General features: G+C 45.5%; 3 protein-coding genes across 4 annotated transcripts; all 3 read left to right on the top strand.

The window, feature by feature from the left end:
* Positions 1-89: 89 nt before the first annotated feature.
* On the top strand, positions 90-5,938 carry rap1gapl (RAP1 GTPase activating protein-like). Of its 2 annotated transcripts, none has more exons than XM_060066162.1 (18): positions 90-556; positions 869-959; positions 1,231-1,346; positions 1,457-1,496; positions 1,651-1,851; positions 2,125-2,222; positions 2,516-2,594; positions 2,679-2,732; positions 2,878-2,961; positions 3,049-3,149; positions 3,243-3,372; positions 3,549-3,713; positions 3,870-3,941; positions 4,032-4,118; positions 4,235-4,390; positions 4,474-4,557; positions 4,655-4,683; positions 5,654-5,938. In XM_060066162.1, exons 1-18 carry the CDS (start codon positions 486-488, stop codon positions 5,742-5,744), a joined length of 1,749 nt encoding a protein of 582 aa, XP_059922145.1. In that variant the 5' UTR covers positions 90-485; the 3' UTR covers positions 5,745-5,938. The 2 variants fall into 2 exon arrangements, with proteins under 2 accessions (XP_059922145.1, XP_059922146.1); XM_060066163.1 differs by having other exon boundaries at positions 92-556; positions 1,311-1,346; positions 1,449-1,496.
* A 141-nt stretch (positions 5,939-6,079) lies between these two features.
* LOC132468417 (glutathione S-transferase kappa 1-like) lies at positions 6,080-11,548 on the top strand. Its single transcript, XM_060066168.1, has 7 exons — positions 6,080-6,565; positions 6,646-6,727; positions 6,862-6,990; positions 7,199-7,341; positions 7,475-7,591; positions 11,123-11,216; positions 11,328-11,548. Exons 1-7 carry the CDS (start codon positions 6,497-6,499, stop codon positions 11,375-11,377), a joined length of 684 nt encoding a protein of 227 aa, XP_059922151.1. The 5' UTR covers positions 6,080-6,496; the 3' UTR covers positions 11,378-11,548.
* A 137-nt stretch (positions 11,549-11,685) lies between these two features.
* Positions 11,686-17,164, top strand: styk1b (serine/threonine/tyrosine kinase 1b). The gene is made up of 10 exons (XM_060066167.1): positions 11,686-12,271; positions 13,000-13,057; positions 13,291-13,473; positions 13,879-14,217; positions 14,644-14,828; positions 15,215-15,289; positions 15,745-15,953; positions 16,110-16,150; positions 16,292-16,388; positions 16,520-17,164. Exons 2-10 carry the CDS (start codon positions 13,003-13,005, stop codon positions 16,710-16,712), a joined length of 1,377 nt encoding a protein of 458 aa, XP_059922150.1. The 5' UTR covers positions 11,686-12,271; positions 13,000-13,002; the 3' UTR covers positions 16,713-17,164.
* The last annotated feature ends 145 nt before the right edge of the window (positions 17,165-17,309 follow it).

Genomic DNA, 17,309 nt, shown 5'->3' with positions numbered 1-17,309 from the left:
TCTCTGGGCTTCCTTTACCCTCTCCTGCTGTCTGTCTCCCCGCCCTCGCTGTGTGGTCCATCAATAATTGATGATTTCTCCTGACTAAAAGGGTAACAGGTCCATGAGAAAAATCTAGAATATCTATTCCCTTCCAAGACGTGTGACCTCAGTCCCTCCTCAGAAAGTATTACTAGTGGAATATTACATCATGCGATCTATAGACGCAGCTCACTTACTGGCTCGTCTCGTGTCAGAGGTCGTGGTGGCTGCTTGTTATCGAAGTGTACCTGTGGCCAAGAGTGGGTTAACTCGGTGTCTCTGAATGACAGCGGGATAGAGAGAAGGAAGTGCAGGGGAGCTTAAATGAGTGAGAGGCAGGGGGCATAGGTAGAGGAGGAGGAGTGGCAGAATGATAGAGAGAATTAATTCAGTCCAGCCCCATCAGATTGACGCCACAGCCAACTGGAGTAGCCTATGTCAAACGCACACAGTGCCACAGAGTCATGGATGAAGAAAAGAGGAACATCAAGTTGCTACCAAGGAAGACAAGCGTCACTCTAGAAACATGTGGGAGGTGAGTGGAGACATCTTTAACTTGAAGAGAACAACTCAACCGAATTTGAATGAAATTGTATTTGTGGGCCGATTCGGCTCCTGAAGAATGAAGGCTCCATTTGTCCGGTGTAATAACATATTTCCCGCTTCTGTAGATAACCCTTCATTGTTCACAGTGCAGGCCGGTTTACATGTTGTAATGAGAAAACTGCATAGGATTCACATGCTGCTCTTTCCATTTTTTACTATATGTATTATTACAATAGCAAGCAATAAATGCGGGCATGCGCACATTAATCCTTGATGTGTGCATATCCACCTGTGGCTGCAGAGCAGAACCAGACCTCAGCACACGAGACGTCCTGGCCCTTCCTGCTGCAAGGGACGCAAAGCCCTTCTGCTCTGTCAGCAGCAACCAGAGGGTGATCACCATTGTCATCTGTTCAGCATTTGTTTCGGACAGTTCATTATATATATATATATGTATGTATATATATATATATATATATATATATATATATAATGAACTGTCCGAAACAAATAGCTAATATATATATAGGCCTACTATATTTTTATTTTATTTTTTATTTAATGCATTCAAAGACTGATTGTCGAACACTATAACAGCAGCATTTTCCACTTTCATTCCAGTGAAATGTTGTGAGTCATTCGTTGTCATCTTCCTCTTTAAAGGCATGTTTCTTCTTTTACTTGTCTGCCGTTCAACTGTTCCTCCTCTGTCTGTCCCTGCGACCGACCGCTGTTGATTACAGGTTACGGAGCTGTTCGAGATCATCGAAAAGCTGCAGGTAAGAGTTTTAAGTGCACATCTTTTTTCCTGCTTCCTTGATGAACAATGGCGTCTTTTCACCATTGTATCACTGCTCTTCCTCCTTCTTCTCCTCCATTAGGGAAGTAGAATAGACGAGCAACGATGTGTATTCCCGCCACCTCTTAAGGTCAGCCACCCTAAATTCCACTCTAAGCTGTAAACAGATGCATTAGACACATGGTTTATTGGACCACAACGACAACAGTGCTAAATAATAACAATGTAAATAAAGGTGAATGAACAGACCACCATTAACAGGCCTCGTCTTGTTTCCGTCGCAGACCCAACTGCTGAAGATAGGAGGTGAGGTGCCCCTCGTTCTCCCACCCAAGTTGGGAGGCTACTGGCTGGATCCCCCCCTGGATAAGCTTGGAGACATGAGCCCCTGCACTTCTCCCCAACACGGCCTGGACCCTGCCTGCTATGATATATTGGAGCGAGACAGCGATGCCAAGATCTACCGAGAGTTCTTCGGCTCACTAGTTAGTGGGCATAACCTTCATTACTATATTACAAAAATATAAGCGATTGTTAACATTCAATCGATTATCGTGTTTGCATGTATTTGTTGTTTAACAATTTCATGTCATTTGGCAGATGCTTTTAGTAATAAAAAAAAAAAGGTCAAGAATGACAGGTAGAAATGTGAAAGAATGCAGAAATGGGTGTTTGAGTGCAGTGCCCCTAGCTGGGAGTCAAGCCCCACCCTTACCAGTAGACTACCTGATGTAGCTGGTCTGTCTTCTTTCTTACAGTACCATCACACGTTCATAGCAGTGGATGCCTCTCTGGGTCCACTGGTGCTCTCTGTGTGTTTGGAGGGAGAAGCTCAGAGAATACGAGTCATCTTAAGGTTTGGATATTTGGTCGACTTTATTAATCTTTCAGGGTTTAATGATTTAGACTTTTGACAATGTAGTGTCTTTGAGTATTTATATCAGTTTTATACAATGTTTAAATGTATTTTTATTTTTTGTTATTATTTTTATAATTATTGTTGTAATTCCAAAGTAATTTAAAGCCTCAAGAATCACATACATTTCTGTCTATGTTGAATATATTTATTTTTTTATTTTATTTTAATTATATTTTAAAGTTTTAAGAAAGCATCTATGCTTTCTAAAAAACAATATTATTGTCTTGCAGGATGATGGAGTGCTCTCTGCATGGAGTTTTCTCCCTTTCTCTTTTCCACAATGTTCCTTCTGCTGTTGAGTTAGCCAAGGTAACCAGATTACCTGCAGTTGAAAGATTGTAGATCTCTTTATAAAAATGCATAATATGAACTCCACTGTCATATCACTTCTAGAGGCTCTGTGAGAATGTCACCATGACCCGGTTTGAAGCAGTCAGCTATCTGAAGGTCGGACACTATTCCATAATTGAAGATTGACATTTGTATTGAATATAAAATATATATTCATCCATGCCACTACTTTTCCAAAACATATCTCACCTTATTCCCTTTCTGTTACATATCCTTATGTCATCTGTCATCAAATCTCCAGGCTCCGGAGTTGATAATAGCGTTTGATGAGCACAGGGTGTCTTCCAATTTCAAGTTTGGCATCTTGCTTCAGAAAGAAGGGCAGGTATATTTTTTAAAAACCCTTTGGAACACATTCTACTATTATGTACAGACCGTGCCCTCCATTGTGGAAATGTGTCTTTGTGTTCAGTTCACGGAAGAGGACATACTGAGCAACACAGAGGAAACTCAGGAGTTCCAAGAGTTCCTGTCCATCTTGGGAGAGACAGTTAAACTGCAGGGATTCACCGGGTAAAAGGAAAATACCTAGCAGTGTCTTCATTTGAAATTACAAATATGTCATGCCCTGTCATCACATGAGGTCTCATATCACTCTTGGCTCAGATTCAGAGGAGGTCTGGATGTGTCTCATGGTCAAACTGGAGACGATGCAGTCGTCACTTCCTTCCAGGGAAGACACATCATGTTCCATGTAGCCACCAAGCTACCGTTCACTGAGGGCGACCCGCAGCAGGTCAGCGGCTGCATCACTGTAATCAATTTCGTCACAGCGATTAAGAGCCGTCTTTCCAAATGAGATGCCTCAAACTTACTGTAAGACGGTAATGTTTGGAAAAAAGATCATCGCAATTAACTCTTCTTCTCCTCCTCCTCCTCCTCCTCCTGTCATCTTCTATCTCCGCCACTTAGTTACAGAGGAAGCGACACATTGGGAATGACATCGTGGCTTTGGTTTACCAGGAAGGCAAGACTCCTTTCATCTCTGATATCATCAGCTCCCACTTCCTGCACTGCTTCCTGGTGGTTCGCAAGATCCGGGGAGAGCAGGATCAGAGAGCATCAGGAGGATACCAGGTCAGCCATTAGCAGTGTATGTAAGGTGCAGAAATTAGATAACTACAAGGATTTGAGTCAAAGACAAAACAAGAATGGATTGTTGCAATTATGAGATAAATCATTTGTTTGGTCTTGATGCTTGTTAATTTAATTAAGAACATCATCTATTTGCAGGTGTGTGTGACCGCCAGAGATGATGTCCCCCCTTTTGGTCCTGTTCTACCAGATCCTCCCATATTTACAGATGTAAGGGACCGGGAGATACACCGCATGACAGCCTTCAACCCTCTATGTGTTGACCTAATGCAAATATTTAATCTGACTCTCGTCCTCCAGAGTTCCTTGCTGAGACAGTTCCTCCTCACCAAACTTATCAATGCAGAGATCTCCTGTTACAAGGCAGAGAGGTTCAGCCGTTTGGAGGTAGGCAGATACAAACGATATGGAAGCAAGGCTCTCAGTAAGGTCAAAGTTCATTCACAATCAGCCGATACCACTTTACCCATGCTTGTTCATTATTCATCATCTTTCTTATCAAGCTTCGCACCCGTTCGTCCCTACTAGAAGGCCTGCAGAACGAACTGTCCGCCCGCTCCCAGTGCATGCTGGGAGATCCATCCTCTATGACATTGCCATCGTGTGACGGGCTTAGGGGCGTGTCCGAAGGCAGTGGAGGTTTCATCGAAAACTTCAAGGTTAATCCTAAATTCTTATCAGTCCTGGTTTGGAGCTTCACCAAATAGGGTGTAAATATTTTCTGTCCTGATTCTCTCACCAGAGAGCCATACGCGTGCGCAGTCATTCTTTTGACACACTCAGTGTTCCCAAGAAAATCGGGGGGATTGTATCGCACAGGCCAAAGGTAAGTTATCCACCTCTCTTTGAAAAATAGAATGCATAGGATGCAATACGTTTTCTGAAACAAGTGATATTGAATCTCATTTCTGACTTAATTGCAGACCGCATATGCAGAGAAAGATGATGAGAGGTAAGGGCAATGAAATTTAAGCAACTGTTCAGTTATCAAAGTAGATTATTACAGTTAAATGTATATGTGTTCATCAACAAACTTGCTAAAAAAATAGGGTCAGGTTGGGCTTCGTATACAGACACAAGGCATGCTTCTCTTCTGCAAAAGTAAATACATTGTGCAGGCCACATTTCTACTTGCGCTGGATTAACATTTTATATAGGCATGCTGCTGCTAATGCATTAAAACCTTTATCAACCATCTCTCTGTATCATCTCAGCGGATAAGTACTCTATTCATCATTGCCTCTTACAGCAAGGCAGACTGGCCCTCCCTCATAATAAGAAGGGAGGAACACAGTTTGATGTTTATAAGACTATACGACTAAAACTACCAGCCTGTATCAACTACATTTTAACAGTGGAAATCCAGTTTACACACACAAGCAGGCTAGTTCTGCATGCACCTGGAATCTTCTCTGAACTAGGGAAAACCGCTTTAAAATGATGTGCCACAAAATATTTTAATAAATTAAAACAAAGACTGAAACGAGAAAAGTGCATTCTGCTGGGCCATTGCAAAGCAATATTAACCAACATGGGACGGCCCAATCCTCTATGTATCAGTAATATTATATTGTTATATAAGTCTAATAAGGTTATCTCTATTGCAACTGAGTTTTATTAATCAATATTTTATGTGTTTTATTTATTACATTATTTATTTATATTTTGATTGTTGGTAATTCCCTGCTCTGTTACGTTTTTCTTTTATTCCATATCTTACCTATTTCATTATTTGTATATGATGTATTCATTTATATATTTTTTACTTTATGTCCATATCCATAAGCGTACATATCTCCCTGTGTATTACTGCCATGAAATATTCTCTGTACATACGGGCCTCATTAAAATGTCATGGGATTTTCGAGCTTCTCTGTTTAAATAAAGGTTGCAGATAATTGGGGTTATTTTCTGCTTTTCAGTGAAAAAAACCCAGACTCTACAGTTCCTGTGGTAGAAAATTCAGAATCAGCCAACATCGAAAACCAACAGTGTTCTCATGAAGAGTCATAGCTACAAAGTGTATACAAATACGCACCCTGATTGTCTATAATTGTTTAAATGAAATTGTGTACTATTTTATTTTTTCTAGTACATTTTAGTAGGCCTAAATGACACAGAATGTATTTTATCTATTGTACTTGTAAACTACTCGAAAAATAAATGTATTTCTTCATTGATCAAAACCAAATGAAGGGCAAAGTACGGTCAAACATGTTGTTTTTCTTGTTATATTCAGCCCAAGGGCAGCCAAGGGGTGGCAGTATTGTGTCTGTCGATCCGCTCCTTTTCTTCCAAAACAAATGGAAGCATGTATGAAAGCGGAAGGAAGCTTCATCGTCAGTGGTGGGTTGCTAATGCTAGAACAGCAACATAAGCAACCGGATGAGCACAAATATCAATGGGACTTCGCGGTAGTAACTATCCAAATGATTTACATGTCTGCAACCAACATATCGTTCACTACGTAGAATGTATCCAAAGTTCAATATCTCCCTGCACTACACCTAAACGAAGCAGAACATTTTATTTAAAGATATAGTTATATATCACTGATATTGAATTGACACATTTAATGCGCAGACTTGCCAAGTTGCATTGGAAGATTCAAGTGAACTTTGACTTACTGCAGAAAGGTAAACAGACAGCGACCCTGATTTGATCGATTCAACTTGCTGTTTCCCTCCAGAAATACAAATAAAAGTATTATAGGCTGCGTCGCAGAGGACGACAATCCAAGAGACCGACACTTAAACATCCTGAAGATGTCCTCTAAGAAAGTGGTCGAGTTGTTCTTTGATGTGGTTTCACCGTACACCTGGCTTGCATTTGAGGTTCGTATGTCATGTTGCTATTACAATGTTGAATATGAAATACAACAAATAATAACAATGTGCATATTGTGCATATTTAGGTTATGTGCCGATATCGAAACGTGTGGAACATCGAGCTGAAATTGCGTCCTGGTTTCTTGGGAGGCGTTATGCAAGGGTCTGGTAAGCTTTTGGTCAATCAGTAGCTGTGTTTAACCTTTTTTTGTTGTACTATATGTGTTGCTATGCAAGCATAGTCTACATATGTGTGTCCATAGTTGACAATCTTGTGTCACAATTGTGTGTTCATAATGTAGGAAACAAACCTCCTGGGCTGGTTCCAAACAAGTTCCTGTACATGACCAAGGACATGGAGCGCTTGGCCCAGTTCTTTGAGGTTCCCCTTAAGGCTCCAAGTAACCCTTTCGAGGCCATGTTTGAAAAAGGTAAGGCTATCCATCATTGGGCTTTACAGCTGTTTACAACGGCAACATCATTAAAATGCCACCGTACAACCTTTTACCTGGGAGTCAGACATAGTCACCACTACAGAATACCCTACTCTCTGTTATTGAAATGCTAAACTGTTTAAAGATGTAGGAACCAATGTCCACATAATGAACAAAATCGTTTTTTTTGTATAATTCATCCCAGGCTCCTTGTCTGCAATGCGGTTTGTGGTGGCCGTGCAGGGGCAAGCAAAGGATGAAAAGCAGGTAGAGCTTGTTTCTAGGGAGCTGTGGAGAAGAATCTGGAGCCAAGACAAAGACATCACCACACCTGAGTCCCTCTCCGAGGTACGCCCCATCCCCTCAGATCACCTCTGACTGTCTGTCTACTCATCAATTGCTAAGTGGTTTAAAGTGTATAGAATGGAACAGAATAACTGGTGAAATGTGTGCTGCTGTGTTAACTGCTGTTGTCTTGCAGGCAGCGATGAAGGCAGGGATGTCTGCCAGTGAGGTGGGAGAGTTGCTGAGACTGTCCTCCACCAAGGAGATTAAGGACAAGTTGAAAAGCACCACACAGGAAGCACTTGACCACGGGGTAAGAGAGATGACCTTGTCTGAACTGTTTTGGTTTGTTTAAGTACATGAATGAGTTTGGAACGAGTCAAGGCGGTTTGTTTCTCATCTCATTTTCGTCCGCTTATCCGGGGTCGGGTCGTGGGGGGAGCAGCTCAAGCAGGGGGCCCCAGACTTCCCTTTCCCGGGCCACATTGACCAGCTCTGACGGGGGGATCCCGAGGCGTTCCCAGGCCAGTGTTGAGATATAATCTCTCCACCTAGTCCTGGGTCTTCCCGAGGTCTCCTCCCCACTGGACGTGCCTGAAACACCTCCTTAGGAAGGCGCCCAGTGGGCATCCTTACCAGATGCCCGAACCACCTCAGCTGACTCCTTTCTAAGTAAAGGAGCAGCGGCTCTAATCCGAGTTCCTCACGGATGGCTGAGCTTCTCACCCTATCCCTAAGGGAGACGCCAGCCACCCTTCTGAGAAAACTCATCTCGGCCGCTTGTACCCGCGATCTCGTCCTTTCGGTCATCACCCAGCCCTCATGACCATAGGTGAGGATAGGAACGAAGATCGACCGGTAGATCGAGAGCTTTGCCTTGTGGCTCAGCTCTCTTTTCGTTACAACAGTGCGGTAAAGTGAACGCAATACCGCCCCCGCTGCTCCGATTCTCCGGCCAATCTCACGCTCCATAGTACCCTCACTCGCGAACAAGACCCCGAGGTACTTGAACTCCTTCACTTGGGCTAAGGACTAATTTCCTACCCGGAGTAAGCAATCCACCGGTTTCCTGCCTAGAGTCATGGCCTCAGATTTAGCGGTGCTGATCCTCATCCCAGCCGCTTCACACTCGGCCGCCAGCCGATCCAGTGAGTGCTGAAGGTCACAGGCCGATGATCCAATGAGGACCACATCATCTGCAAAAAGCAGTGACGAGATCCTCAGACCACCGAACTGCAACCCCTCCCCACCACGACTACGCCTCGATATCCTGTCCATGTATATCACAAACAGGATTGGTGACAAGGCGCAGCCCTGACGGAGACCAGCACCCACTGAGAACGAAACTGACTGGCTGCCGAGGACGCGAACACAGCTCTCGCTTTGTGAGTACAGAGATTGGATGGCCCTGAGGATAGACCCCCTTACCCCATACTCTCGCAGCACCTCCCAGTTTCTCCCGGGGGACCCGGTCATACGCCTTCTCCAGATCCACAAAACACATGTAGACCGGATGGGCATACTCCCAGGCCCCCTCCAGGATCCTTGCGAGAGTGAAGAGCTGGTCCGTAGTTCCACGTCCGGGGCGAAAACCGCATTGTTCCTCTTCAATCTGAGGTTCGACGATCGGCCGAACCCTCCTTTCCAGCACCTTGGAGTAGACTTTACCAGGGAGGCTGAGAAGTGTGATACCCCGGTAATTGGCACACACTCTCTGGTCCCCCTTTTTAAAAAGGGGAACCACCACCCCGGTTTGCCACTCCTTTGGCACTGTACCCGACTCCCACGCGATGTTGAATAGGCGTGTCAACCATGACAGCCCCTCAACACCCAGAGCCTTTAGCATTTCTGGCTGGATCTCATCAATCCCTGGGGCTTTGCCACTGCGGAGATGTTTGACTACCTCAGTGACCTCCACCAGGGAAATTGACGACGAAGCACCATCAACCTTGAGCTCTGCCTCCAACATAGAGGGCGTGTTATTCGGATTCAGGAGTTCCTCAAAGTGTTCCTTCCAACGTCCGACGACCTCCTCAGTTGAGGTCAACAGAGTCCCATCCTTACTGTACACAGCTTGGATGGTTCCCCGTTTCCCCCTCCTGAGGTGCCGGATAGTCTTCCAGAAACACTTTGGTGCCGACCGAAAGTCCTTCTCCATGGCCTCTCCGAACTTCTCCCACACCCGCTGCTTAGCCTCCGACACGGCAGCAGCTGCAGCCCTTCGAGCCTGTCGGTACCCTGCAACCGAGTCAGGAGTCCTCCAGGATATCATATCCCGGAAGGCCTCCTTCTTCAATCGGACGGCTTCCCTGACCACCGGTGTCCACCACGGTGTCCGAGGGTTACCGCCCCTTGAGGAGCCTAAGACCCTGAGGCCACAGCTAGCCACCGCAGCTTCAGCAATGGAGGCTTTGAACACCGCCCACTCCGGTTCAATGCCCCCAACCTCCACAGGAATGCCAGAAAAACTCAGCCGGAGGTGTGAGTTGAAGATACCTAGGACGGGGGCCTCCTCCAGACGTTCCCAGTTCACCCGCACTACTCGTTTGGGCTTACCAGGTCTATCCGGAAATTTCCCCCATTCCCTGATCCAACTCACAACCAGATGGTGGTCGGTTGACAGTTCCGCCCCTCTCTTAACCCGAGTGTCCAAAACATGCGGCCTCAGATCAGATGGCACGATCACGAAATCGATCATCGATCTTCGGCCTAGGGTACTCTGGTACCAGGTACACTTATGAGCACCCTTATGTTCGAACATGGTGTTTGTTATGGATAATCCATGACTAGCACAGAAGTCCAATAACAAACGACCGCTCGGGTTTAGATCAGGGAGGCCGTTCCTCCCCACCACGCCTCTCCAGGTGTCTCCATCGTTGCCCACGTGGGCGTTGAAGTCACCCAGCAGAACTACGGAGTCCCCTACTGGAGCCCCATACAGGACTCCATTCAGGGTCTCCAAGAAGGCTGAGTACTCTGAGCTGCTGTTTGGTGCATACGCACAAACAACAGTCAGAGTTTTCCCCCCTACAACCCTTAGGCGCAGGGAGGCGACCCTCTCGTCTACCGGGGTAAACTCCAACACCGCGGCGCTCAGCCGGGGATTTATGAGTATCCCCACACCCGCCCGGCGCCTCACGCCCTCGGCAACTCCAGAGAGGAATAGAGTCCAACCCTTATCCAGGAGTACGGTACCAGAGCTGAGACTGTGCGTGGAGGTAAGCCCCACCAGATCTAACTGATAGCGCTCCACCTCCCTCACAAGCTCCGGTTCCTTTCCCCACAGCGAGGTGACGTTCCACATCCCCAGAGCCAGCTTCTGCTGCCCGGGTCTGGTCCGTCGAGACCCCTGACCTTCGCTGCCACCCATGTGGCTGCGCACCCGACCCCAACGGGTCTTCCCACAGGTGGTGGGCCCATGGGATGAAGAGAGGGGGGGTGCCACGTAGTTTGTTCGGGCTGTGCCCGACCGGGCTCCGTGGCAAACCCGGCCACCAGGCGCTCGCCATCGAGCCCTCCGTCTGGGCCCCGGGCTTCCTCCGGGCCGTGTCACATCTCCTCTTCTTCCGTTATTCATTGAGGATTTTTGAACCATTCTTAGTCTGGCCCCTCACCTGAGACCACTCTGCCATGAGAGACCCTACCAGGAGCACAAGGCTCCAGACAACACAGCCCTCAGGTTCACAGGGACACGCAAACCTCTCCACCACGATAAGATGACGGTTCCAGGAGACCTTGTCGGTTTGTTTCCTACATTATAAGAATTCCATGTTTCCATGTTCCATGTCTGAAAACATCTTCCAAGTTTTTGGACTAATCTGAATTGTTGTTGGTATTTGTGCAGGCTTTTGGCTTCCCCCTCATCGTTTGTCATGTAGATGGAAAGCCAGAGCCGTTTTTTGGCTCTGACCGTTTTGAGCTGATGGCGCACTGCATTGGTAGGCATTTTTTAACTCTCCAAATAAAATTATGAGTGAATTATCGTTGCTGATTTCAGATTCATTTCTTTGTATCCTTCATTCATCGATATGTTGTTTTTTATGTTCCAGGTGAGAAGTGGCTTGGACCTCAGCCCAAACAATCCCCTGCCAAACTTTAACTTTTGACACTTGCCTTTTAGATAATGTGGATGCTGTTCACTACTGAGTGCTTCATCTATGTACCGATATCACTTTCTAAAACTCTTCAACGTCACAATTTAACTCTGAAAACAGATGGGTTTGGTTTCACAAAAAATCCTTGCTTCATAAATAAATATTGTAGAAATTGATTGAGTTGTTATTATTATATATATATTATATTATTTTTTTAATGATCAAGCTATTTTTGCACCTGCATCTTGTCACAAAGGTGAGAAAAGCTGCCACACAGGTTAGTTTTTTAGAAATCTGATGTAGGAGTGAGAAAAATGCCAGATATGTGGAAACAATAGAATAAAAAGCAGAACCAAAAACACGGGAGAAAAAAAGTGGCAGGACCGGTTTTCTTAACAAAGACAAGTAGATTTGCTAACGCACAGTGGCTAGAGTTGATACAACCTCACAGTGAAAAACAGTGCCAGGGGAGACCCTTATGGTAAACATACAACCAGAGCTGGGAATGTTCTATTCAGATCCCGAAACCGTGATTAATCTCTTTATGGCTCCACTCTTGACGAGTTGATTGAGGCCAAGAAGAAGGAAATAAAAGCGGGAGAGGGGAAGAGGGTGGGGTTACTATAAAAACAGAAGGTGTAACCTGAACAAACAGCCAGGATCCCGTGAGTCCTCTCCGGTCACCAGAGGAACAAGACAATGCAGAGCTAACCCGGCGCGGCAGACTCTCCATCTAGGCGCTCAGACGGGGAAATGTGTAAACTAGTGCTGAGTAGCCTGCATGAGAGACCCACTAACAACCAGCACTGGCAGGTGTTAGTCTAGTCCAGAACTAGTCTGAATTAAACTGCTCTCCGGATATATTGAAAATTACACTATCAGAAAACGTAAGGAATAAGGTATGTAGGCCTATCTATTTGTATTTTTTTTTTTCCACACAGTTACGCTGTTGATCATTCCTGTGTATTATCGTAGTATATTATCTGAAAGGTGTTTATAGATGAGATAGGGACATGTATCTTGTCTGTGTGCTTTTGATGCCTTCTTGGCTCAGTTATCTATGTACACGTAATACATATTAGCGTATGGGCTTATGAATTGTGAATATGTCCATATGTGTGTTTTACTGTATGTTCATTAATGTTAGCGCTATGGATGTGACACGTTGACAGTGTGCGTGCTTTCCCTCCCGCTTCTAACTTGCAGAGCAGACAGGTTAGGAAGGATTCCAGGTATGACGCAAAGCATAATTAGCTGACAACAGTGACGGGAAGTGATTGCTGCTGTATTTTAGATTTAATACAAAGCTTACCTTAAAAGCAATAAGAGTCAACACCTAAAAGCCGCATTACAATATTGTTTAATAGCATATTGTGATTTCCTAGGAAAAAAAAAATAGGTAGGCTAGTAGGGCCTACGCTTTCACAAACTCTTCCTCCAAGACAAATAACATAACAAGAGACGGAGACAGCATTTTCTGTATTTTTACAGATACCATCTATGTAGCCTACACCTACATAGATTATATGATTTAAATAAATGGGCAATATTCACTTATGTTGAATGGTGATATGCAAATATGTTTTTGTTTTTTTCATCTAATCTAATAACAATGTTTCAATTGAAGAGGATGTCTTCCGTGTCTGACGCTGACTCCCAATGTGGTCCAGGGGATACCATTTGTGGTACGGATGGGTGCATTCCCACTTCATTTTTTCTTGATTCCCATTGTAGGCCTATTTGGTAATTTAAAATCATACACACTAGTTCCTAGTCTTCCACTGCATGCCGTAGGCCCCGTAGAATACTCTTAATCAAATGCAACCCGATGCAGAGGAGCTCATTGCAATAGCGTTGGCCAACACCACGGATTCAACTCAAGCGTAGCATGGTTCGTGTTTCCCGCTTCCCGCTACAGAGATCCGTGTGTATGAGCAGGAGGTCATCGTGGTGCCCATACTGCTGCTGGCCAGCTTCCTGGTCACGCTGGTCTTTATCCTGCTGCTGCGTTTCTGCCCGGAGAAGGTGGAGCGCATCAAGCCCAAGGCCAAGCAGTCGGCCTACAGACAGCGGGCCAGGCGCACGCTGCAAGGCATTGATGGTGAGTGGGTTGAATAGATGGAGGACGAATGTGTTATTGTCGCACAGAAATCTATGATACATCTCTCTCTATATATATTGTACACATATTGTATATATATAATGTATACTTATTGTAAGTACCCTAAATGTAAATGTATGTAACAATTAAAAAAAATTATACACTATACATTAAGAATTTATATGATTAAATGTTCTTACATTATACAATTCAATAATGCCCAGTCCTTTTGCTGTGTTGAAAATACTGTAGGCAGTTATATGTTTGTGCAAGGGGTGGTGTCGCACCATCTCAGTTTTTGTAGCCGTACTGTCATGCTAATTTCAGTACAAGGGCAACAAACCAACCAAATGGCCTCTCCTCACACCTCCTCTATCGCCCGTCACTCCCTCTCTCTGTCCGCAGCTCCTCCAGGTATCAACGTGCTGGAGAACGAGAGCATAGCGCTGGATGTAGCCAGCTCCTACTCAACCTTCAGCCCACCCAACACCTACACCGGCAGGAACCTCCTGCACACGGTGGACACCCCGGCTCTGAAAGTGGGCATTCCCCCGCAGACGCACCAGTACCGGCCCAGCTACATCCCCACGGTGCAGCCCAGGGAGCTGCCGCGGCAGAGGCTGCCTGAGACCTTCAACCTGGTGACGGCCCTGCCCACCACCTTCTCCCTGCGCTCGGACACCGCCGTGTCCCTCTACCGCGCCCGCATGGAGAACCGCAACGTGGTGCTGCGCGTGCTCAAAGGTGAGAGAGAGAGAGAGAGAGAGAGAGAGAGAGAGAGAGAGAGAGAGAGAGAGAGAGAGAGAGAGAGAGAGAGAGAGAGAGAGAGAGAGAGAGAGAGAGAGAGAGAGAGAGAGAGAGAGAGAGAGAGAGAGAGAGAGAGAGAGAGAGAGAGAGAATGGATTTCATCAGGTATTTGAAACAGAAACTCCTCCAGTTCCTCTCAGGCCTGACCAGTATTTTGGTTCAAGTTCTTGGCAAAAGATTCTACACAAGGGACCGTATTACAGTAGTTGTTGTGAAATTTACACTGATACTTGTTGCCTGCACACAGAGCTCCCATTCATTGAAACCACTGGCAGTTCTAGAGGAAGGATTTTATTTTTGAGTTATTGTGCGATGTCTACTACTCCTCAATACTGATTTGTCCCATGTTTTCTGTCCGGCTAGACACTGCGGACGCCACTGAAAGACATGCCTTCCTGGGCTTCGCCTCCTTCCTGTCCCAGCTGGGTCCTCACCCCTTCCTCCCGGAGCTGCTGGGTGTGGTGTCTCTGCGGGCGCCGCTGGTCACCGTGGTGGAAGAGTTGGAGAACCGAGACCTGCTCGGGTTCCTCTGGAGATGCAGGCAGACAGTGAGCAGGGGCCTGGGGAGGGGTACTACACTGGGGAGGGGTACTACACTGGGGAGGGGTACTACACTGGGGAGGGGTACTTCACTGGGGAGGGGTACTACACTGGGGAGGGGTACTTCACTGGGGAGGGGTACTTCACTGGGGAGGGGTACTACACTGGGGAGGGGTACTTCACTGGGGAGGGGTACTTCACTGGGGAGGGGTACTTCACTGGGGAGGGGTACTACACTGGCTCATTCCCATTTTTGTAGGTGTTTATTGTCATGTTCTCAATGTAGAGAAATAAAAATAGAGCTGCGTGTTTAAATGTTAACCATCTTGTTCTGGAAATGGTCAGAGGGAAGTATGAGGGGTAAAGATCTATTTCTCTTGGGTGTGTTTCTTAGGAAAATGCAGACCCTCCATGTGAGATGACCGAGAGACGAATCCTTACCATGGGCAAACAGGTGGCTTCAGCGCTGGTATGTAAGCCTCTACGATACAGCATCTTCTTACTGGTTGACACTAGCTGGACTTTGCCAGGCTACTTTAAAGTGTTGTGAGTGGCCAGACCCAGGCCAGGTCTGCTGGAAGTCTGTGTAAACGGGAGCGAGGCCAGACGCATATGAAATAAATCATTACCTTGCAAATTTGTTTGGTTCACACCCAAGCTTACACCACATATTTGCATTTCAAATCTATGTCATGCAAGGCGACAAAGGTCAAAGTTCAATCCAGCATAGAACCCCACCTGTTCTCAACCCACTCTGTGAAATACAAGTTCCTCCCCTTCCTCCTCCCCTTAATATTTATACTATTGTGAGGTTCCCAAAGAAACGAGGCAAAGCAAAGTTAACCCAGTGTTTTGCATTTGCAAACATCTGAATTTCATAACCATGAATGACCTCTTCAATGTGTGTATTGTTGCCTTCACTAGGAGTTCCTTCATGGCAAAGATCTTCTCCATGGCAATATCCGGGCTTGCAGTGTGTTGGTGAGCCGGGAGCACACGGCCAAGCTCTGGGGCCTGCAGGGAGTACACACCAGGAAGAACCAAGAGGACAATCATAAGGAAGACCCTGGGATAAAGAAGTGGCAGGCCCCCGAGCTATTGACCAAGAAACCCGCCAGTGAAAGCAGTGATGTGTGAGTTCTCACCAAATACATACTAAGGAATAATGCTAAGGAAAATTGTATGCAGGGATGCAGGTCAAGGTTTTGTCATTCTCATCCATTATCAAATACGAATTGATATCGCTCTGACGCTCTCCCTCATCTCTCTCTCTCCCTCTCGCACTAAAGGTGGTCATTTGGCCTCCTCTTGTATGAAATGGCAACACTTGGTATGTTGAATTCATTTTAAGTTGTAAAAAATCGATCTTGCTCTAGAGGATAGATTTGAAATTACTACCATACATTCTGAATCTATACAAAAACGTAGACAAGAGCTATAACACTGTCTTCCTACCTTTGTTTCTCCACAGGTGAAGCCCCGTTTGCTGAAATCCCAGTAAAGGAGCTCCTGCAGTTCCACCAAAGAGGAAAAACCTTGAGGAAACCTTCCAACTGCTCTAACACACTGTGGGTTCCCATTAACCTTCCAAATATAATGCTCACACCTCACACACACCTGGTGCCAGATCAGCTGCTGATTGCTTTTGAATATTAACTATCATGTTCTCACTATGCCATATTCTCTCACTATCGCTCAGGTATTCGATGATTAAGAGCTGTTGCCAATGGAAGGAACAGGAGAGAACCTCATTGGCTGAATTAATTCGTAAGCTCCAATCATCAGAGAAGAACGCCAGTGACAAGGTCCTCCGGGGGCCAGAGCCAGTGAACATTGAGCGGTACCTGCAAGAAGCCGGCTACGGGGAAGCCAACAGCTACACTGTATTCTAACACACGTGTTAGAATTGTATGTGTGCCAAAAACACATGAACAATGCACTTTGCTGAGAGAGATAGCCAATGAGCCTACTTTGGAGAGCATGGATCCCAGAGTGCACGTGAGGTCTTATGGGACATAAGAGAACCTGTTCTGCAGCTCTTTTGCCTAATGGTGTTGGAAGTGTCATTTATGGCAGAAGCTATGTCCAGCTTCATTGCATATCACTGTTATTACTATCTTAAAATGTGTTTAAAATGGCTTCAGTCACAGGCAAACTTGACCAAATCTTATCTAGCATTGAATCTTTAAGGTGAAATCATTGTATATTTCTGATTTGTTTGCAAAAACGGATGCAATGTATAACAAATAAATTAATATATACCGGTAGGTAAAATTAATTTTAACACGTCCGTATTTCGTTGAAGTAGGGACAGGAAGAAATTAAAAGAATGTGCAATGTTGAATAGGCCGAACTTTTTGTTACACCCACGTATTACTGTGATTATTTAAGCTCCATTCGGGGATCCCAGGTGAGGATGTTGTACGCAGGAGTTTTGCACAATGTCTGATGTTATCGTGTTAGGGTTAGCCATGAGTCTAATGCCGCTT

Source organism: Gadus macrocephalus, chromosome 11, assembly GCF_031168955.1.
Source record: "Gadus macrocephalus chromosome 11, ASM3116895v1".
Taxonomy (NCBI): Eukaryota; Metazoa; Chordata; class Actinopteri; order Gadiformes; family Gadidae; genus Gadus; species Gadus macrocephalus.
The sequence above is the reverse complement of the archived record's forward strand: the minus strand, read 5'-3'. Positions and strand labels throughout refer to the sequence as shown.